A 22,527-nucleotide genomic window follows, 5' to 3' on the forward strand; every position below is an offset into this window, starting at 1 on the left:
CACGGACCACCGAGCAGAGGGGAGGAAAGCAGGGGTGTGGGGGGAGGCAGGGAGGAGGCGTTCCGGGGAGAGGGGAGGTGAGCAGAGGGTGGACAGAGGGCAAGGAGGAGGTGTGACAGGGAGGTGGGGAGAGGGCAGGAGGAGGCGTGTTGGGGGAAGGGGATGGGGAGGAAGGGAGGCGGGACTGGTGGAGTGATGCTCCAGCGGATCCTGATGTCAGGTTTGGCGCCTGACACGAAGGCTCTTAACATTGTGGGGCTACTCCCTTTATCCGGGGGATGGGGACAAAAGTCCTCCTGAGGTACTGCCCATGCTGCTGTGGGTGCACAGAATGCAGTGGCAGCCATTTTCGGTGCCACCACAGCCACGCACCCCAGGAGCTCAGGATTGGGTTCTCAATCTACTACAAGACCGTGCACAGCGAGGAGGCCTCCACATCCTGTTGGGGAGTTTTGGCCTCCTGTGACTTCCTTGGACCAGGGAACATTTGGAACCAGTGGAAACCAAGCAGCCATTTATTCTCAATTAGAAGCAGATGAGGGGTGAGTGGTGGAAGGAAGACAGAGGGAGGCAACCCTCTCTTCTAACTTGTGTACATCCTTCAAAGAAGTATAAAGCACTTGGGAATAAGCACCAAGGCAGAACACAGAATTTAGAAACAGGATGCCCATGTGAACACCCAACAACAGCAGGAAATGAATCTTTTTCCTGAGATTAGAACGTTCCAACATTATGGTTTGAAGCCCATTAAAGGATGAAAAACCCAGACTTGTTACATTCAGTGGTTTCTTTCATGCTGGGATGAGCAATGAATATTTCCACCCTTGACCTGACCAGTCTATATGCCCTGAAATGCCTGTGCATTTTTGTTCTATTAGTTTGGTATGTATTGTTCAGGCACCTGTGGATTTCTCCTTACTAGAATTAGCAGGTGCTTGCAATTTAACCCTGTACTTCTATGTCACCACCAGCCTGTAAAGACTGCAGCAGCAACCCAATTCTTTCACCTAATAACATTTAGCCACCAACAGACGTTTGCCTAAGTTCCGTTTCTTAAGAATCTGCTGCAAAAGCCTTTATGATCAGTGATCTAGAGGAGCAACTGAAGTTTGTTCTGTAGTAAATTTAGAGGTGTCTGAGCAAAGTGGAAATATTGCTACACTGTGGGTGATCCTGGCAATGCTGATGTTCACAAGCACCAGCTTGCAGAGATAAGCATCTGTGATCATTTTGCAACCTGGAAAATATGTGACACAGAGTAATTGCCAGATGTGATTCTCTGTGAAGTCAAAGGGCAGAAGATTAGAAGCAGAGGATTTGGTAAGTCTGCCCTAAGATCTTAAATCCTCCCAACTTATCACTATAGAGCAGGTGAATGTTACAATCCTGCTAGGACAGGCACGGTGCTGCCATCTAGTGGTCAAGTGCATCTGTGTCTCTGTTGCTTTCACGGCTTTTGTAAGGGAGAAGGGAATCTGGCTTTCAGGGAGGACTTTTGTAAGATACTCGAAAGGTCTAATGCAGGAAAACATGTAGACACACATTATCTACACCAGTGTTTCTCAAACTGTCGGTTGGGACCCACTAAGTGGGTCACGAGCCAATATCAGGTGGGTCCCCATTCATTTCAATATTTTATTTTTAATATATTAGATTTGATGCTACCATGGTACATGACTGCATTTAGGGAAATGTTACTTTTAACAAGCTAATATATATATTCTTTTAACAATGATAATAAATGGGACTTACTCCTGGGTAAGTGTGGGTAGGACAGCAGCCTAGGATGGTTAAAATTTTTTCCTGCTTGATGATGTCACTTCCGGTCATGACATCATTTCAGGTGGGTCCTGACAGATTCTTATTCTAAAAAGTGGGTCCCAGTGCCAAATGTGTGAGAACCACTGATCTACACAGTCAGGTTTGAATATGCTACATCTAACCATTTGCTGCCCAGGAGGGACAGTGTTTGGGAAGTTTGAGCATCTGGAAGAGAGCTCTCCCTATTCTCTTCCCCAAGAAGTAGCCTGAAACCCTGGAGTGAATGTCAGAAAGCGCTGACTAGGATTGATGGTTCAGGCATAGATGAGGGAACCTGAGAGGAGCTCAGATATCCTCTGATTATGGATGATGGTTTCTTGAAGGTAGGAGTCATTTAATGGGGGGGGGGGGGAGAGAGGAAAACTTTTTCACTGGCTCACAGAGAGTTAAGGAAGCATAGATTTAGAAAACGTCACAACCAAGGCCAGCCTGAGCCTCTGCAGCCAAATGCTTAGTCTTTGACACTCACACACATGGGCAGTGGTCTCTCCATACTACCTCTTCCGCATCATTTCCCTCTTTCTTTCCCAATCCAAGAAATGGAATTTGGAGGAGTGGCTGTGAAGTGAGTGGACAAGGTTGGGTGCAATCAGCCAATCTGGTATTTGAGGCTACTGCCTCAGTTGTCCTCATGGATGGGCCAGCCCTGCATAGCTGGATATCCTCTGCTGGTTAACCCCTGTAGCATACGTTTCCCATATAGGAGAAGGAGGTGGCAGTGGCAGGAGCAGTAACGACAACAGAGGCAGTGGTGATGGTGAGAGAGATGCGGGGCATGTGTGCACAAAAAAGAAAATGGGGGAGCAGAACCTTGAGTGGCTTGGGCCAGACCTGATTTCAGAACACCTGAAACATGAACTGAATGCCCCATATGGCTTGTGTCCATCATTCTGAAAATGAATCTTCACACTGGGACTGAAGGAGGGGTGCTGTGTGGGCAGAGACCCAAGAGATTGGCATGATTGGGGCAGCAGAGATCTGAACAGAATGACAAGGTGTGTCAAGAGGAGGCCAAAGTGGTTGCGGCAGTCAAGGGTCAAGGTGTCTAGTAAATAAGCTGTTATGAGTATTTTATGGAATAAATCACAGTGCACAGGTTTCATATGAGAGTTTATGTTTCAATTTTTGAATCCTTTTTAATGATTTAAAAGTTCAGTTTTGCGTTTTGAATAACATCATCTTGGAAAGTTCTTAAGAGGGAGAGAGGTTTCCTATTGACTCACTTCCATTGATGTATAAGAGGGTAGCATTAACGGGAAATACATAATTTTTTTCAGAAATCTAATATGTGAATTCATGTGACCAGACATGTGAATTCATATGTCCAGATATGCACTTTGCCCCTTTTGCATCCCCCATTTTTTTTTCCTGAGGTTACCATTTGTTCTTGCCATTGTGAAACCAGCCTAAGCTCTAGAACTTTGATAGATTATAGCAGTGTTTCTCAAACTGTGGGTTGGGACCCCTAGGTGGGTCGTGAGTCAATTTCCGGTGGGTTCCCATTCATTTCAATATTTTATTTTTAATATATTAGACATGATGCTACCATTGTATGTGACTGCATTTGGAGAAATGTTACAGATCTGTACTTTTACCAGGCTGCTATATATATGCTTTTAACAATGAAAGTAAATGGGGCTTACTCCTGAGTAAGTGTGGGTAGGATTTGCAGCCTAGAGTTGTTAAAATTTTCCTGCTTGATGATGTCACTTCCAGTCATGACATCACTTCTGGTGGGTCCTGACATATTCCCATTCTAAAAAGTGGGTCCCAGTGCTAAAAGTTTGAGAACCACTGGATTATAGCATTTTGTAAGATTATCTGCATGCTGTGTGAACTGCATCTTCTCTAAGTATTTCAGACTGGCAGCTTAGCAGACAAGGCAAGAAAACTTTTGAAGTTAGTGATAATACAGAGATCTCTCATGAAATCTATTGGGGGTTCAACATAGCCTGAGTACACAGATGTTGGGGCTCACACAGTGCAAGAACCTGAGAATGAAAATCAGGGAAAAACACAATGAAGGCAGCAGTTAAAGTGCATGTCAGAAATTTATTCCTCAGCACAAGCAGTTGTAAAGTGACTCTTAACTTAAAAAGAAAGAAAATAAAAATATTTCCTAAAGAACAGAAAAAAAGTTCTATTACTGCTCTTGTGTTCCAACCTGGCATAGGAGAGGCTGCTGCTGGCAGGTTCCTCCCTTGGGACGAGTGACACATTTTCCTGCAAACTGCAGAAGTGATGCCCATACCCTGCAGGAGAAGCAGGAATGCTGCCAGAATGGAGAGCAAACAATTACAAGACGCCTGGCAGAGAGCAGCGCAAAGAGGGTTTCTCAGATGTGGGTTGCACCAGTGGGGGTGAGGTGTTACTGTGAGAGTGATTAAAGCCTCACCCAAATTTCTCAAAAGGCCTCACTTCCAACTCTTGTTCAGCATTCTTGGTGGTATTTCTTCTTGAGAGGTTGAATGGGATTCTGAACCTTTCTGAAACACAGGCTGGCCCAAGAGGGACAATCCCTTTTAGACCACCCAGTAAGTTCTTCTGGATCCCTCTGAGATTCCTCCATCATCTGAAAGATGCCCTCTTTCATCATCAGGCTTCTCCCAAAGTGTCCATCTCTGCACAGGATCATGCCTGCTGTCAACTATAGGAGACTTTGTGGGGCAGGAGGAATGGAATTGCCTCCCTCCTACATTTACCATGGTTCCCAGCACCCAAAGTGTCCCCCCATCATTACCCCTTCCCCCCAAAAAACCACAATTCCTGTCTGTAACAAGCCTTTCCAAGAGGACTGTAGATACCAGGGCCAAAAGGACTCCTTTTTGCCCCTAACCATTGTCATTTAGCCCATGTGGGTTCTGCAATCACAACAGCATTGCAGTGGTAGACATGCTGAAACTTATGGTCATGGAACTGTCAAATGCACCCGAGTCCCCTCTAAGGCTGCAATCCTATCCACACTTTCCTGGGAGTAAGCTCCATTGGCTATAATGGGACTTACTTCTGAGTAGACAGGCATAGGATTGGGCTCTAAGCAGCAGTAACCTGCATTTCACAGCATAGCAGCTCTGACAGCATGCCCTGTCAGCAATCACCCTATGCTTCTCCAGGTCTTAACTTGGCTGCATGAGGTCAGCAAGACTGTTGTAGTCTGAGCCCTGTCCAACCTATTTGACCTTGGCAACTAAATACAGACCTAGTTGATAAGAGTGAAAACTGCATACAGGTGTCAACTATGCAGTCCTTGCTCTCTGTTTCACTTACTCCTGAATGGTGACAGATTTCTTCTCTAATTTCATCTATTACTGTATATCTTTCCCGTTCCACTCCTTCTGCATTCTAGGGCTCCACCTCAACTGGGGGCGTCAACGAACAGGTGACCCTGTACCCTATACCCCACTTGCTGAGCATTAGGGTAATTTATCAGGTGCTGAGTGAAGGAACTGAGACACAAAAGCAAATTCTGCCTCACAAACTTTGAAAGCCACTCATGCACTTGCTCACACATCCCTCCCTCCCTCCCACTTACAATGTCCTGTTTCAGATCAATACCACCCCTTGAATTCCAAAAAATCACTAGTCCACCTTTGGTTTTCCTTCCATGGGACAGCTCTTTGAAGATCTAGTCTCTCATCCTCAGATTCCTTCACAAAAGATCTCTTGCCCTGAAGAAAATGGCTGCTGGGCAGGGAGACATGGCCATCTCTTCATTAATGGCATGCTTGCAATTCCAGAGATTATTTTCCTCTTGTCATAAAGAGATGAAAGGGCTGAGTGCTTCCTGGTTACATTTAAATGACAGGGGGTTGAGTGACTTGCAGCTTCTTGCATTGTGCTGCTTCTGGGCCCTAACAGTCATTCGTAGCCCTCTTGTGTTTTCAGGGGGTGGGAACCAGAAAACTCACTGCAAAAGAAGAAATCTGTGCATCTCCTGTTCCATTTCATTATATTGTATTCTGAATTGTGAATGTGTTTGTGCAAACCTGTGTTCTTCAAACTTGCTATCTGGCTTGCCTGTTGAGAAAACTCTGTGCACGATCAAGGGCAACTCAGGGCAGAATCATATTGCAAACGGAAATGCTGGGAACCCCCTATGTGCTTCATAATACTAATGTGGGGGCAGCAACATGATGCAGCATGTACAAGGCAGGGGCACCTGCTAAAAGGCCCCTTAGGCCTTTGTTAAAACTTCTTCCTAAAACTGAGTTTATTTCTGAAACCGGAAATTAGTCTGACTTGGAGGGGGAAAAAACTCACTTGGGTGACTTGTTCTTGGGGTTGGGACTGGTGTGTGTACAGAACCCCTTCTCAATTTCAAATTCTCCCTTACAAAATGCTTCCCACATTTGCTCTACTTTGGAGGGCATGCTCTGGTCTAGCTTGTCCTTAGTTAATGCAGGACAAAAGCCAGAGCTGTTTGCCTTTGCCATCCGTCACTATAAGCTGGGAGCCCAGCCTAGAGTGCACCTACATCTCTGTCACAGGTTTACACTGAGCAAACTGTCCTTCAGAGACACCTGCCCTCCATTACTGACCACTTCCCTGAGCAATCCATGACAAGCTTCTAAGAAACCACAGGGTTCTCTGAAACACAGTTTGAACTGTGTGCAACTGTGAACTGGCGAGATATAGCAGGCAAGTGCTGAGTGACAGTTTTATCCATTTCTCTGTTATTTTCTGTACTAGCAAACACAAGCTGTATTTAGCTTAAGCTGTTGGGAGGAAGGAGCTAAAGTACTTCAGAGATCAAATGCATGTACGTATATGTTGTGATAGTGTTATTCTCCTGGGCAGTAATTCCCAAACTTTTTAGCATTGAGAGCCACCCCAAAAAAAAACAGTTTCACTTTACCAGCCCCTCAAGCCTCTGTGGCTATAATGGTGATTAGACAGCAGTGTGTGTCTCCCCTCCCCCCCACAAGTAGCAGGGTGTTTGTCAGTTTCGCGACCCACCAAAAATCGGGTTGTGACCCACTGGTGAGCCACGCACCCAGAATTTAGGAACTGCTGCTATAGGGTGATGGTGAACTTTTTGGACTTCTCCTGCCATGTGAATAACAAAGCCTCATACCTTCATGACTTTTCTCCCACTTTAACCCTAAACAGTTAAATATCCTGGAAATGTATGTCTGAAAAATGGAGGAATCAGGGGTTCAGAAAGGATTCTGTTTTTCCTGCCATTTGGCCTTGTTGGAACCTAATAACAAATATAGGAGGTCAACTTAAACAGAAAGGGGGGGAAGGTAACCATTTTATTCAAACACTGGGCTTGTGCCTTCAGTCATTCCACATACTACACAGCAACAAACTTAGGTTTGTCATCAAGCGTACACTCAGCAGTGAGCTGCTCCTAGCTCTCTGATAAGTATACTTATATGATGCAAGCGTTTGCAAACGTCAGTTTGTTGCATTCACACTTTTTTTGGAGTGCACTAAGAAAGAATATTCTAAGGTGTACACTTCAAAAATGCAATGTGTGAGAAGAAGCCCTATAATGGGGAGAAAGAAGAGCCATTCTTTTTTCAATGGTGACCAGAGCCTGGTCTCCAGACATGTGCCTGCATTCCTATTTGGGCTGCTGAAAACCTGGGTCTAGCTACCTGGAAACTGGAGGAAGAAGTGGGTGGGTGAGGGGAAGCCCCTCTGCATGGCTGGCTGAGGTCAGGAGAGCTTTGATATTGGGGGGGAGCAAGCTGAAAGGGTCCAGGGGAGGTGGGTGTGGAAGTGGAGGTCATTTCTGTCCTCCACATTGGCTCATCCAATGTGGTGGCAGAACGGGGAGCCAGCACAGTAGGGGCCAGGCTACCTGAAGTTGGTGCTGGTGCGGGTGTGGAGAAGCGGCGGATCTCATAGGTCCTGGCTGTTTTCACGGGCACTTGTTTGGCCGGAGTGAAAGACAAGCTGGACTGTTGGGCTGTCTGGCTTGCAGAGGCCTGGACACTAGAGCTCGGTGTCTCGCCAGAACAGAACATCGCAGACTTCAGCTGATATGGCTGGTGCCGCAAGAAATCAATAGCCTTGATTCCTGACTTCTGGCTAGGGGCCTTCTTCACCTTGCTTTCTGCCTTGCTAGCCTGAGACTTGCTGGCTGCCAGAGGATAAAATGGGGAATGCAGTGGGTTGTAAGCTATGGGGGGTGGGGCGCGGATATTTGGGGAGTACTTCCAGGAGGAAGGCAGAGAAGGAGTGGGGGATGGGGTTCTGGGCTTGAGGCCTGGTGTCGGTGCTGCCTCCACCACAAACTTGTCCATGCGGCTCTGTCGTTTAGCAAAAAGCTCAGCCCCTTTGCCCTTCAAATGGGAGATGTCGTGTGTACGTGAGGACCCATTCACCAGTTCCAGTTGCTGGGGCTTCGGAGCCACTGGAGGTGGAGTCTTGAACTTGCGGGCCGAGGACTGCATGAAGTTGCAGGCTTCAGCCCCCAGACTGAGGAAGTCTTCCTCAGGCCCGGATTCAAAACCAGCCCCATGGTGGTCACCTTTAGGCTTTTCATCCAGGTTCTGCACCAGAGAGAGCAATTCTGGGTTGGGAGAATTCTTTTTCTTCTCCTCTACAGACTTGAACATGGGCTTCTTGCTGCTTCGTCGACGGGCCTCCTGCAAGATTCCTGTTCTGGAAGCCGGAATGGCAACCCTCTGCTCCCTGGAGGCAAAGGGCTCAGAAGCAGGCCGTGGAACAGCTGGAGCAATACCCATGAAGGGCTGGACTGGGGGCTGACTTGGCGGCTGCTGTGGTACTGGGCTGATATACAAAGTGGAAGAAGCTGTCCCTTGGGCTTGTGCAGGCAAGAATGGTGGGGACACAGCCGTGATTGCATCTCCAGTTGGCCTGGAGGGAGTGGATAGGTAGATGGAGGCTGTGGAGGTTCTGGCTGTGCTGGTAGATGGCTTAACCTCTGCTGAGTTTCCAGCTCTTGTTGGCTGCACTGATGAGGGAGTAGTTGGGATATACAGAGAAACAGAGGTGCTTGCTGGGCCACTAGGTTGCACTGCCGATGGAGCAGGAGGAGTCACTGTGGTCCCTAGAGGAGAGAAAGGAGGCACAACCGTTCTCTGCCCACCTACATTCTCACTGCTTTTCCTTAGCACTGATGGCCTGAACACCACAGAGGAGGTTGCTGGACGCTGCCCAGAAAAACCAGGAGTGAAAGGCCGGGCGGATCTGTTGAAGATGCCTGTGGTACTACTTGGAGAGCTCTGGGTACCTCCTCCTCCAAAGATGCCAGACGGAGACTGGAGCTGAGCAGGGCTAGGTGATGGCAGCTGGCTAGAGATCTGTACAGCTTCTAAATGGACACTCAGTGGGGACTTCTCTGCTTTCTGTGGCATCGGTGTGTCATTATTCACCAGGCTGTGTGTGAGGACAGTTGAGACTGGAGGCTGTTCTTCCAACTTCTGTATTGGGACTGTCTCCAACATATGTTTCCCAGCCTTCTGCCTCTGCTGCTCAAATAACTGCGCTCCCCTGCCTGAGGCTTCACTGAGGCCTTGCTGAGCCCGAGCCTGCTCATCTGATGACTGCCCCTTGGGTTTCTCAATATCCAGATAGGTATTGTCCCAGTCTGAGTGGTTGGTTAAGCTCCGGGCATCAGAGAAGCCTTCCTCATCAAACTCAGACTCACTGGTTGGAAAGACACCATCTTCTTCATCATAGCAGTGGTCTTCATCCACACTCCCGAAACTGACGAGAGTGTACTTCTTAGCCCTCTGTCTGCGCTTTTTGAACATCAGGACGCCCTTAGAGTGGGGGTTGGGTGCATCTGTCAGCAGAGATGCAATGGTTCGGCATTTGGTTTTGGCTTCTTTCATGTTCTTTTCCTGCATGCTCTCACTGCGATGAAGCTCTGCGGGAAAGAAGAAGCACAGTCAAGGCTCTGCAGAGAATCTGGTCTGAAAGGCAGGCACGGATTATCCAATCATTTTACTGTGTTTCTATAATTCCCTATCTCCTTGCCCATCAAATCCCAAACTTATTCTTTATTTTTTTTTATAGAACAGACCTGATAAAGATGAGAAACATGCAGCCCTCTCTTTTAACTCTATGTTTGTTTAGCCATCCAAAACCATCCAATCTAGTGGAAGTCAGCATATTTTGTGGCAATGAATTCCACAAACTAATTTTGGGTAGCGTGCAGAAAATCATCCCCAATGCTGTTCCAGGAAGCATGTAGTTATGGGAAAGAAGCAACCTCAGACAAAGTTGGCCAGTGGGGATCATATTTAACAGAGGCTCCCTGGAGTTTTCACTGCCACATAAGCCAGCACTATTTCGGACGGGTTCAACAAAACTCAACATTATGGTTTCTCATTGGTGGCTGAGCTCCAAGACGATTTTATGGGACGGGCAGCCCAAGCCTACCTAAATCCCAATCTGGCAATGCAGCAGTGCTGGCACAGCTTCTGCTGCATCCCGTGGGGTATTTTCAGCTGCTCCTTGGGTTAAACCCCAACAGCCACTATGGGGCAACTCAGACCTGCAACAGCTTAATGGCCGGTGCAAGTCTGTGTTGCTCTGGAATGATGGATCAGGCCCAGGAAGGGGCTCGAGATTCAGTGTGCATTGTTGCCGCCAATCCTGCCCCCCCAAAAAGATTCCAAAAACTTTATAGTTTGTAGACGAAATAAATAAAATTGAACGAACATCGATTTTCTTCTTTAAAAAGAGGAAATGTCTTTTTTTAAAGACTAAACCGATGTTGGCTCAATGTTAGTTCTTTTATACCTATTCCCTCTATTCAGAGAGTAACTGTTTCTTCTCTTCCTCTTTAGATATCCCACCCCCCAAAGAAGACAGAAAAGGAGATGGGTGATTCTGTTCACTACCTTGTCTCCTCAGCTTTTCTCAAAGAGGATGAACACTAACTGCCCTTGGAATCTACTGTTCTTATGCTTTTGCTATGCAAATGAGGATTCACACATCAGCTGGCATTTGCTCGCACTTGGATAGTAGAACACAGATTTCACAGAATTTACCTTCAGGTCTCTGTACCAAAAGTTAGTTGGATTGTTGTGATTTGCTCCTGACATCAAGGAAACAGAACATATAGACTAAGCCAAAAGGGATGGGGACACTCTTCATAAAAATTGGCAAAAAGGTGTGTAACTTTTCATAAGGGATTGGCTATTGGGATAAAGGGGGTGTATTTCCCATTGCCACAGCAATTAGGCCAATGCTCCTAGCATTGGAATGTGCCTTTGAATACATGTCCCATTGAAAGTGACACAGTGCAGAAGAATGAAATCCAGATTTGGTTGTGCATCTGAATGTAAATTTTGTTCCTCTGCATTGGCATTACTTTCAATGAGCATTTGATGAGCATTTGATGAGGGATGAGCATTTGAATGTGAGAGAATACTGGCCTGGTTGTCTCAGCAACAGGGATACGTTCCTCATTGCTCCCCATCCCCCTGCCCCAAGCAACACTGGGGGCCAGGGGAGGGGTGTGGAACAATGACTGAGAACAGGCTTAAAAATTCAGGAAGAAGGGAAAGGATGCAAATGTTTTCAAATCCTCCAAAATGGAAGTTCTGCAACAAAAATTAAACCTCATCAATATTCGGTGCAGCACTAGTTTACATCACATTATTATGTGGTTGTTATTTTTTTTTAATATGTGTAGTTCTTTGGGTTTGCCTCCTTATTTTGGGGGTTGTTGTGCTTTTCAAATGAATTTAATAACCTGGGATAATCCTGAAAGGGGAAACTTCAGTCAAGCCTTTTATCCATTACTATTTCCCTACTGAAAAGAACAGTTTCCAGAAATTTGACAGGAACTGTTTAAAACAAAAGGAAAAAAACAGCTCCAGTGAATTTTTCTTGGGCCTTCAATCAGTGCTTGGAGATGATGACAGTGAAACACTTCAAGAGAAGGGTATTTTCACACATCCTACATAATTGGCTTTTTAATTGTTTCCTAATTGGCAGTGTCACAAGAGGGGTGCAGGAGGTGTGTAGAGTGCACCAGTTGACACCCGGGGTGTGTGTGTGTGTGTGTGTGTGTGTGTGTGTGTGTGTGACACCACTAGTGGCCAAAATTGTGAAAACCTGGGTATGTACAGATAATACTGGCATATTATATACCATTTGATAGGTAATTTAATGCACAATGCAATAAAACAAACCACATTGAAATATCTCTATTCTATCAAACATTATAGCCAAATAGCCAGAAAAATAAAACACAACTACCTTATGTAAAAAAATGGATTTCCTTAACTCAAAACTGACCAGTAAAACTGACTGTTCTGAGAACCAATTATTATGACACCGCAGGGAGCCAATAAGGTGTTAGCAAGGTAACACCCGGGGGGGGTAATACTAGGGGTTAATCCAGTGTTTTGTGTCGGGGGGTGGGGGTGGGATGAGCACTACCTGAACTCCAGAGCCCAGGTTAACCAGGCAAGTAGACCTGGGTTCCTGGTTCAACTTTGGCATCTGTGGCCAAGGTTTGCTGGGGAGGAAGACCTGGGCTCCCTTCTGAACTTAGGAGACCAGATCTACCTGTCAGGTCGACCTGGGCTCCCATTCCAACTGCCCTCTGGAGCTGCCTCTTCTAGGCAGGTAGACCTGGGCTCCCATCTGAACTTGGAGCCCAGATCTACCTGCTAGGTAGACCTGGGGTCCCATTCCAACTGATGCCCAATTTTGCTCCCCATCCTGGCAAGCTCCCTTACCCATTGACAAATTAATTTTGTCGTATAGGGGATGACAAAAATTTATGGGCCCCTGGTGTCAAATGACCTAGCTATGCCACTGTTCAGTACTTTATTCCTTTTTTTTCCTAGAAGGCTAGAAATATGACAAGAGGTTGCTTGATTTTTCCTCAGCTGAGAATCAATATCCTGCACCACATATGATTAAAGCACTTCAGAATTAATGCACCCAAGTCACAGATCCAAGTTTCTGAAAATCTTCAAGCTTTCACTGAGATTTTATTCAGCTTATGAAAGACCAGTCCACAGCTTGAAAGACCCTTACTGTTCCATCTTTCTTGTTCCATCATTTCTGGAATGACACCCACTTAGACACAGCCTGCATCAGGAATGTTATCAGTTCTACTGTCAAGTACAATGAAAGACAGACAAGTGACACACAAATTTCACAGGTATGGGATGGCGGTGTGTGTTCCCTTTATTATACCACATTGAAACACTTCTATCAAGCAAGAACTGAACTCTCATCAGTAGATGTCAATATTCAGTCTAGCATGTGCTTGCTAGTTATTAATTTTTATTGGTTGCCTCCCCTGCCTGGAAGAACTCAGGACAGGATACAGCAGTAGCAATGAATGAGATGGATGGATCCCTGTCCCTCAAAGACCTCACAGTCCAAATGAGATAGACTTCAAAATGCAGCTGGTATGTGAAAAGATTGTGGCTACACTATCAGCATAAGGAATGAAAGAAGGGTTGGAATGTCAGCCCTTTTTATAAGGAGGCAATAATAAAACAAATGACAGTAACAATCATCCTGGAAAGTAAGATATGAGAGGAGAGCCCACAGTTGAAATTCCAAGGAGACTTAAAACTTTGACTTTTAAGATGATCCTAGGAGAGCTTGCTGGGTCAGACTAAGGATTCATTAAGCTCAGCATTTTTTTTTTCCAGCCAGATGCTTCCAGAAAGCCCATAGGGCCTGAAGACAACAGACCTTCCCTGCTATTTGTACACACACACAACGCACACACATCCAGCAGCTGGTTTTCAGATGTATTCTGTCTCTGAGTGTGGAGGACCTATTTAGCCACCCTGGTATGAATTTGTCTAATCCCCTTTTAGAGCCATTTTAGCCAGAGTCCATCTCTATATAATCTGTGGTAATTAATTCTGTGAGTGTATTACCACATATGAAGAAACACTTTTGTTTGTCTGTCTGGAATATATCACTAATCATTTTCACTGGCTGTATTTTTCAGTTATTTATTTCAAATATTAACATGTCACTTTTAAACCAAGGGGGGAAAAAGTGGTTCCATAGCAAATGAGTTGAGCTCCCTGTCCCAAAGAGGCTCTCAATCTAAAAAAAATGCACCACAAATCACAATTTATCCCTTATGGTTAGAATTTTTTCTTGAGTGCCAAAAGTTAACAGCTGTACATGCTAAAAACAAAATAGGTAAAGTTCTTTGAAAGTTCCTAAACTGGTGGGTTCTCCTGTCCATCACACTTTTGAATGTCCAAAGTGTTAAAGCCTATTTTTCTTCTTCCAGTTCTGTTTCCTTCCTCAGTATACAATCTGAATACAATTCAAAGCTTTGTCAACTGGAAGAAAGAGGAAAGCCTTTGTCAGGAGCCCTATTACAGTTTGGCAGAGGAAGGAAACGGGTACCTGCATATGGTTGGTCCAAGCTCTTGAAAGTAGCATCCAGTCCCGGAGAAAAGGGCATGTCACATACCCTTTTTAACTCACTGCTCTCCATCAAGTGAAAGAGAAGTAGAGCAGCTCCCTTCTGGAGCAGAACCAAAACCTTAAAAGAGTTCAGGCCCTTTGATTGAAACTCCACTGGCCTTTTAAAGTCTCTCTTTTGTCTCCTGCATTGCTGCTGAAAGCCATGAGGTAACTCTCTCTATTTTTACCCCCCAAGCATCATCACGAAGCAGTGTGATGGACATTGTCAAGTGTCAAACACTCTCTCCACTCCCTATCCTCCTTCCATAGCTGGGGTTTAAAATAAGACAGCATGTCCCTAACCGCAAATGTTTCCATACTTATGAACATCTGACAAAGGGGACAGGAAGGGTCAACTCTTTCAGCCACTGAATACAAAGGCATTATATACAAGGCACTGCCATCTTTCCTGAAGCATGCAGTGATGCTTCATGCATGAAACGTTTCTACCACTGTCATATATACAGGGTGGCATAAGTGTTTCATATTCCAACAATGCAGGTCATTCCTCAGCTTCTTGGTCCATGTAATTACACAAAATCAGCTTTTGTACTGATTTGCACAAGTGATGGTGTACATATTTTCCTACATGATACTATCATATTAAGCTATGTGCTGATGTTTTGTCTTTCGTTGCTGACTGGGCAAAGAGTGGTGTTCTCTTAAATTTAGCAGAGGGACGGCAACTGTCCATTTTCATCCCAGCATGGTGTCTTTTCCAGTGGCTATTACTGGTGTCTCTTCTGCATTTTTTAGATTGTGAGCCCTTTTGGGACAGGGAACAATTTATTGATTTATTTTACTACGTAAACCACTTTGAGAGCTACTCTTTTTGAAAAGTGGTATTTCTTTTGACTATTGAGTGGATAAGCTTCCTGTGTGCCTGTACTTGGCTTCCTGTGTGTCTTATCAAGCCTGGTCCATGCTATAAGAGAAGGGAGGAGAACCTGGATAAGAGTCCCTGGTCAGCAGTGATAGGGGGAGGTCACCCATGGCACTCATGGATAAAGTTGCTGTCCTCTCTCCAAGGGAAGGGGGTGGCAGCCTGATAGGTCCTTTGATTAATGGTGGCACTCCACAATGCCACACCAGCAAATAAGACCAGATTCTAATGGTGATATATTCTTTGCCACTACCAGAGAGTAACGCATAGGCAGCCCAATCCAGATGGGCAGCATCCAAGGCAGGATTGGGGCTGAAAGCGGCTCAGCCCAGAGCAAGGGGTATCACTTCCGCTTAACCCGGGTAATGCTGCAGCAGCCCTAATGGGTCTACTCAGATCTACACCACCTAAAAAGCAGCCTGGAGCTGCCCCAGGCTGCTTGGGAATGGGATCGGGATCCAGCATAAGTGCCAGATCCTGGCCCCTTCCCCACACACCCACTGCCTGCCCTTCCCCGCCCCCAAAATGCTTCCCTCCCACCCTCCCCAAGTCCCCCCAGACCGCCCGCGCCAGCCGAGCTTGGCTGACACGGGCTTACCATTTAGGCCAGCCAAGTGGGGCTCGCGTTGGCCTCCAGAGATCGGCACACATTCATACACCAGCCTCCCTCCTCCAGAGATGGCACAAAATGCTTTACAGCACTTTCGCGATTGTCATGGGCCAGCATAAGGGACTTGCATGGGCCCATCTCCTTTGTAGGATCGTGCTCACAGTCATGCATTTCAGAATATGTACCTGCACCACTCAGAACAATCAACTTGGATTTGATTAAATGCATGCTTGATATTTCCCTAACAGGAATCAAGTACTTCTGTTGAATGAACACCTCTCAGCTGCCACACAAGCTCCTCTGGCAAGAGTGAACTCAAACACATTGAGGAAGATCTAATGAACCAGCAACTGATCATCGATTAAAAATATTGCCAACAATTGCAAAGAGTGGAATTATGTCATGAGTGACACATGGATCCCAGTTGCACCTACAGCAGTGTACTGGTTGAGAGGACAAGCTGCTCCCTAAGTGCCAGCTAAGAACAGAAGAAGAAGAAAAAGATATCTTAACCTCCTGATTATACTGTTTCAGGTTCACACTAAGGAAAGCAGAGAGGTGAACTAGATGGCTTTGGACAGCTCACTATCTTCCACACCTTCAAACATATTTCTGGGGCTCACAGGACTCACAGCCCCAGTGCAAGAACCAAGAATGCATCCTGAAGGTTGAGAAGAAGATGTCATAATGAACTATATGAGCCATAATCACATTCCTAGCTGAAATTATAGAACAAATAACCTTTATAAGAATGACATAGTCATATGAACCACCTTTTACATCAGCCAGAAATTTAGCAACATTGCATCACAGGAATCAAACAACCTCAAAGGCTAGACTATTTATAGAACAGGTTGAATTGTGAAGGTCTGTCTGTGCCCATGGAAATTCACGGCAATGAACGGCAACTTGGAAGGCAGTCCTGCTGAAGCAAAGGCTATCAGATGAAGGGTGAAGGAAAGCATTAGGGTTAGTGCATGAATTAGTGTGTGTAGACCAGCCATTTTCAACCACTGTACCATGGCACACTGGTATGCCATGAGTGGTTCACAGGTGTGCCACAGGAATTTGTGGGAAGGTAATTTATTAATAGGGCTAATGGGAGATATGAGCCCCCACTGGCAGCATGGTGTGCCTTGTCAATTGTCAAAAATCTGGTGGTGTGCCTTGACTATTTTAGTGCCTTGTCAGTGTGCCATGAGATGAAAAAGGTTAAAAATCACTAGTGTAGACACAGGAAGAAAAACATGACAGGGTCCAATGGAGAATGTTAATCGTTATCCCATTTTATATTAATCTCATCTAATTTTAACCAATCAGTAGATTTCTATTGGTGGGATATCATTTGATATAAACTGAATGACTGTAATATTATATAAAATGGGCAACAATTATGTTGGACTTCATGGCTCATTCGGAGGGGGGAAAAGCACACTATGGGCATGATCAGGTAAAGTCAAGAACTTGGATGACTCAACAATTTCAATCGGAAAGTTAAGCATGTGCTTATATCACCATCATGGAAATCACTGGAACTGAAATATACATAATGTTGGCATCATCTTCTATTAGTTTAGTCCCTGTCTATAGCCTTACAGATTATCTGTAAAGAGTAATTGATGCGCTATGACAAGCATATGTTCTGAATATAGCCAAAGTTGAGTGAATGTTGGCAGACGAAGCCATTTTTCCATGGCTGATGTCACAGTGAACAGAGAGCCAAACATAAGAGATTAAGGGCTCAGAACAGCTGCATGCTCTTTACATTTGCAAGGGTGTTTCTCTTAAATAAATCACTGCAAAGATTCTTTTGGGCACCAAAGCGTTCCCCATATGATTCAAAGACAACTGATGTATGACAGAGCACACAACATCCTGCCCTGATCTTAAAAGCTCCAGACACGTCCACTTCCAAAGACTCCCCTGGCCTCAATCATGGCAAGAAATAGCCATGACACCCCCCGACCAATAGGGACAGGCATCTCAAGGCCAGCTTCCACATTCTGCTTCCCAGTGTTTAAACGGGGGGGGGGGGGGGGAAGGCAAGTGTGATGGTTATAGGTTCACCCAAAAGTGATGGCATCTCTCCCCATTCTGCCCCCTCTTGGGCACCACTGCTGTTTACACTTTTTCTCATTATTATTATTATTATTATTTTAATGTTTATTTTTTATTTATTTAAAATAGTTATCACTTTGATCTGATGTGGCACTGGCTGGGATGAGTCAGCTTGTGCATTTCTGCCACCTTGCCCTGGCTACTTTCACCTGGGACGTGTTCTTCAACAATGTTGTACTTTCAACAATGGGAACATGTACATTGCTGACTGCCCCTCTGGCTCCCTCTGGAGGTCAACAGAGAAAAAGGCAACAATCTAAGTGCTTCCCAGGTACAGTTACACTGAAATAGTCTTGTTAGGTTTTTATTTGTTTTCAGTTTGCTTCTAAATTTAAGTGTCTATTTTTGTCCATTTGTCTTTTTCCTTATCCTCTTTTTATTTTTGCTTTTTAAAATAAACTCTTGTTCTTTCTACTTGTCTGGTAAGAGCGACTGACCCTTACTCTCTCACAGACTCCTCTGCTAAGTAGTGCAGCTACAGGGGGCACTGCACTAAGTTTTGCACAGTGCCTTGACGTGCCATGTAAGCTGCCCCTCCCCCTTGCTGTAGAGCCATTCCCAGTGGCACTAGCAAAGCTGAGGAGACACCCCCACTTTACTCCCACCCTGGGAATGAGTCTGACAGCAAGGGGGAGGGCAGCTTACATGGCATGTTGAGGTGCTCTGCAAAACTTAGTGCTGTGCCCCCTGCAGCTATGCTACTGCTCTGGCTTACACTAGAAAGTGCAACTGTGAGTGCCAAGGACATGGGTTGGCCAGGCCAGTCGACTGCCCAGATCACTCCTATAGCAACCAGCGGAGCGCACAAATTATCAGGCTGAGGGACCCTGTTAATTGCACTTCTCCCCTTTGTTGGGAGGTATCCCAGGGTGCATGGGAAGGTCAGGTGTTTAGGCTTTAGAACATAGTGATATGAACTAGGGGTGCCAAGTTTGGGAATGGAGGAGTGCAGCTTTCATGCATTTTTTAGTTCATTCAGGGCTACGTGGCTCAATGCAGCTCATGCACTTTTCAGTGGGCTTGGCTTACTGAGAAACAAAATCCTTCACCTTCCTCAGTGCCCGTCGGCCCCCTTAGCCTCTGCCTAGCCAATAATCCCATCTCCTTCTCCTGGTTTTGATCTATCCCTTCCACTTCTGCTGTCTCCCTTGTATCATACGGCCTGCTTAGCATTCCAGATGTGGGGAAGAATGCAAGTGCACAGGTGGTGATGACATCAGTGTTCCCTCCACCTCTAGAGAGGCAACAGACAGGAGACAGACAGAAGTCTCAGAACAGAAATGAGATGCAGGATGGGGGTGGGGCTTAAAAGTCTCCAGATAGCTCTAATTGGTCCTTGGAAGAGTACTGTTGATTCCAGGAGACTCGCAGAGCATTCTGGAGAGTTGGCAACCTTACCTGGAAATATGTTGCTATGAAAGCATTTCCCCTACTGCAAACCTGTGCTGAAATCAGGCACAGATTTAATGCTTTTCATTGTATGGATGCAACCATTTTTCCTTTTTTGTTAATGACCCTGGCTCCTCTCTACTGTTTCTGGTTTGCAGGATGTGCACAGAAGGATCCCAAGAATGCCAAATATATCATAGAGATATTTTTTGAGGGCTTAGTAACGTAACCAAAGTATTCCATGCTGCAGAATAATCTCAGTGCAGGGGTTGTCAGAACTTTCATTTGCACACTAGGTACTGAGGCCTGGTACAGACGCCATGTAGAGCCAGAACTGAATCTTGCTTTCACAGGACATCTCCTATTCTCTGGTGAATGCACTCTCCACCTTCTCTTCAATGACGGGAGCATTGCATTCTGGACAACAGTGTCCTAGTCAAATGTGGTCAAGTATTGAACATTTGCGTTTGTTCTTTTTGCATCCTGGACATTTGTGTCCAGTATGTGTATATTTATATTAGGTGTACTTTTTAAATTTTCAGAATGCAAAGGTAGGGCTGGGATAAGAGGCTTAGGATATATAACGTTGGTTTGCTGCCCAGATATAGTGGGATACAAACGACCGGGACTCATATTAACAGACAGAAACATCAATGACCAGGATGCATTCAACCAGGATACAACTTTCCAAGACACAAATACCCTAGTATCCTCCTCTTCACATGGAAGGGAAGGAATGACTCTACTTTGTACTCTGGCTTAGAATAAGCAAGGATTTGTTGTGGTGCCCAAAACAGAGACACCAATGACCTGGATTATTTGAACCAAAGCTTGCTATAAACCAGGATCTGAATAAAATTCCAGTTTCAGAGCCTGGTTTATTTGTAAACTTTAGTTAGAATAAGCTAGCCCAGGATTCCCTTTGTGCATGAAGTGGAAGGAAAAGCCAAAGGCTGGAGTAGTTGCGTGAACCCAGGATTCAATCTTAGGTCCATCTGACACCTAATTGGGCCTGTCATGGTAGTGGCTCAAAGTATGAACGAAAGTGTTCCATGAGTGACTGAAGTAGAGAAACAGTTCTGGGGAATATCACACAAGGAAGAGACACATAAAAATCAATTTCTGTTCAAACATATCAAATCTTAAATGAATAATTTAAAAAGTTACAGAAAATTGCAAATATTTCAACATTTCAAATTATGTTTGAACACAACTTGAAACAGAAATCTGAAATCCTAAATGTATGGCCCTATCCTATGGGCACACTATGCTGCCAGAATTAAGGTTCTGGTGGCAAAGCATGTTTTATAGTGGTTGCAAAAGGTGAAGTGCCATTCAACGCAGCCCAGACGGCAGCTACAAGTGTTGAGCAACCATGGCTGCATGCCAGTGGCCTACAAAGGCACCCCAGTGCCAGTAAGCTGGCATGGAAGATGGGGTGAGTAGAATAGGGCAGGGAGGGGGATGAATGCGGCAAAGACCAAGGCGGGGAGAGGGTATTTCAAGGCCGGGAAGGTGCTGGTATTGGCTGGGGTAGCACAGCTGATATCCTATCTCTTTTCCTGGCCTTGATCTGCCTTCCTGGGTCCACTTGAACTTACACAAGCAGAATTGCTTATGTAGGTCCAAGTGGACACATTTAAGCAGAGGAGGCTTACTCTGGAGCAAGGGAACAAATGTTCCCTTACCCAGAGGAGACATCTGGGGTCTGCCCCCCCCCCCACAGGATGCAGCATGCACTCTGGTGGCATGACTGCATCAGCAGGGGGGGTTTCGATAGGATTGGTCTGTTCATAACTGAAAACCATGGAGCATAAACAGGAAAGACTATTCTTGCCATGAGACTTCATAGCTGAGAGGAAAAACTTCCCCTTCACAGTTTGCTAAAATACAACCAGTTTAAATAGTAAATGTAGGGCAGTCTATACAGACTATGGCTGCAATCCTAACTTCACTTTCTTGGGACTAAGTTCCATTGAACACAATAAGACTTAATTCTGAGTAGACCTGCTTAGGATTGTGCCCTATAAGTCATCAGGTTTTCAACCTTTACTACACATTCAAATGTGAGGCAGAAAAAGGATCATGTCACATTTTCATTACTACAGACAACCAAGCAAAGCCATAGCAAACCTGACCACTTGGTACACTGGCCTCACCAATTCTTCCTATCTACACTAGTGCTTGTTCCTATATGAAAATGCTATCTGTGTAGAAAATGAGTCGTATCTGAAGCAGCCCTCATAGTTGACGTAGAAGTGGTGACAGCTCTTGCCTTGGGATCACCCCACAGCACTGAATAGTGCGCATGCTGCGCTCTCAGAAATGCTCCCTAACAAAATACTTCACTTTCCTGAGATCTTTCTGGTGGTTCTGACTCTGCCCCTGAAAATAAGTTCTGATGCAAGACATTGCTCACCCACTGCTGGACTATCAAGTGGCAGAGAACAGCTGGGCATGCCTTGCTCAGCATTCGCTTCATGTCTACGCATTATTCAAAAGGAAAAAATAGACTGAGGACTGAGCCTAAGGTAGCCAAAACTCCTGGCTGCCTGTCAAGCAAATGGCATCATTCAGATCCTGGCTTTGTGATTTTAGTTCATTTTTATTTATTTGTTATTATTGTTCTTCAGATTTCTTGGTGAATTTTAAAAGAGAAACATTAAAGTCATTCAGTAGCTAGCATAAAATAGGAATTTTGTGGGTGCTTCCAAACTAACCCTTTTCTCTGGAATTGCTATCCTCTGTTCACTCACTTTTTGCAGCTCATCTGCAAGGCACTGTTTCTAAATCACAGACTTGAAAGTTTTTCTGTACTCCCCTCCCATGCTTTTTCAGGCTTGATCTGTGGTTATCTGTCAGTAATAAAATGCAATTGCAGCTCCAGCCTGTCTAATGCAGGCAGATAAAACACTAGTGGTGGAAAAAAAATGCTAGAAAAACTGACAGGAAGAATAGCATCTGCATAACTGCATGTGGCTTAATTATATATTCAGATATGGGGATTTTTAAAACTGTAATGACAGAACATTATTAAGGACATAATTATATTTCGAACACTTTTGGTTGTACCTCAAATATCAGAGGAAGAAACTTACAGCCCAGTCCTGTGTGACGATGAAACAGTGCCAGTGTGGCTCACAGTGTATCCTGCAGGGGACTTTTGTCTGCTGGAGGTCTGCTCAGGTTAAGGGAAAATTTGTCCCCTTGCCTTGGGGTATGTCCAGCAGCCACAAGGGGTCACAAGCCACAATATCGCTGGTGCAAGTCTGAATTGATCATTTCAGGTGGATTGGGCCCGGGAAGGGAGTTCAGA

The 22,527-nt window shown here is 45.2% G+C and overlaps 1 protein-coding gene across 1 annotated transcript in view; it reads right to left on the reverse strand.

Moving 5' to 3' along the window:
• Positions 1 to 3,853: 3,853 nt before the first annotated feature.
• The window catches only part of SYNPO2L (synaptopodin 2 like), a 44,919-nt gene continuing 26,245 nt past the window's right edge, over positions 3,854 to 22,527 (reverse strand). Inside the window, exon 4 of the mRNA XM_066619341.1 lies at positions 3,854 to 9,667. Coding sequence (XP_066475438.1) covers positions 7,347 to 9,667 — 2,321 coding nt within the window. The 3' untranslated portion in view covers positions 3,854 to 7,346. The remainder of the gene's footprint in view (positions 9,668 to 22,527) is intronic.

This window comes from Tiliqua scincoides, chromosome 3 (genome assembly GCF_035046505.1).
Source record: "Tiliqua scincoides isolate rTilSci1 chromosome 3, rTilSci1.hap2, whole genome shotgun sequence".
In the NCBI taxonomy this organism is placed as follows: domain Eukaryota; kingdom Metazoa; phylum Chordata; class Lepidosauria; order Squamata; family Scincidae; genus Tiliqua; species Tiliqua scincoides.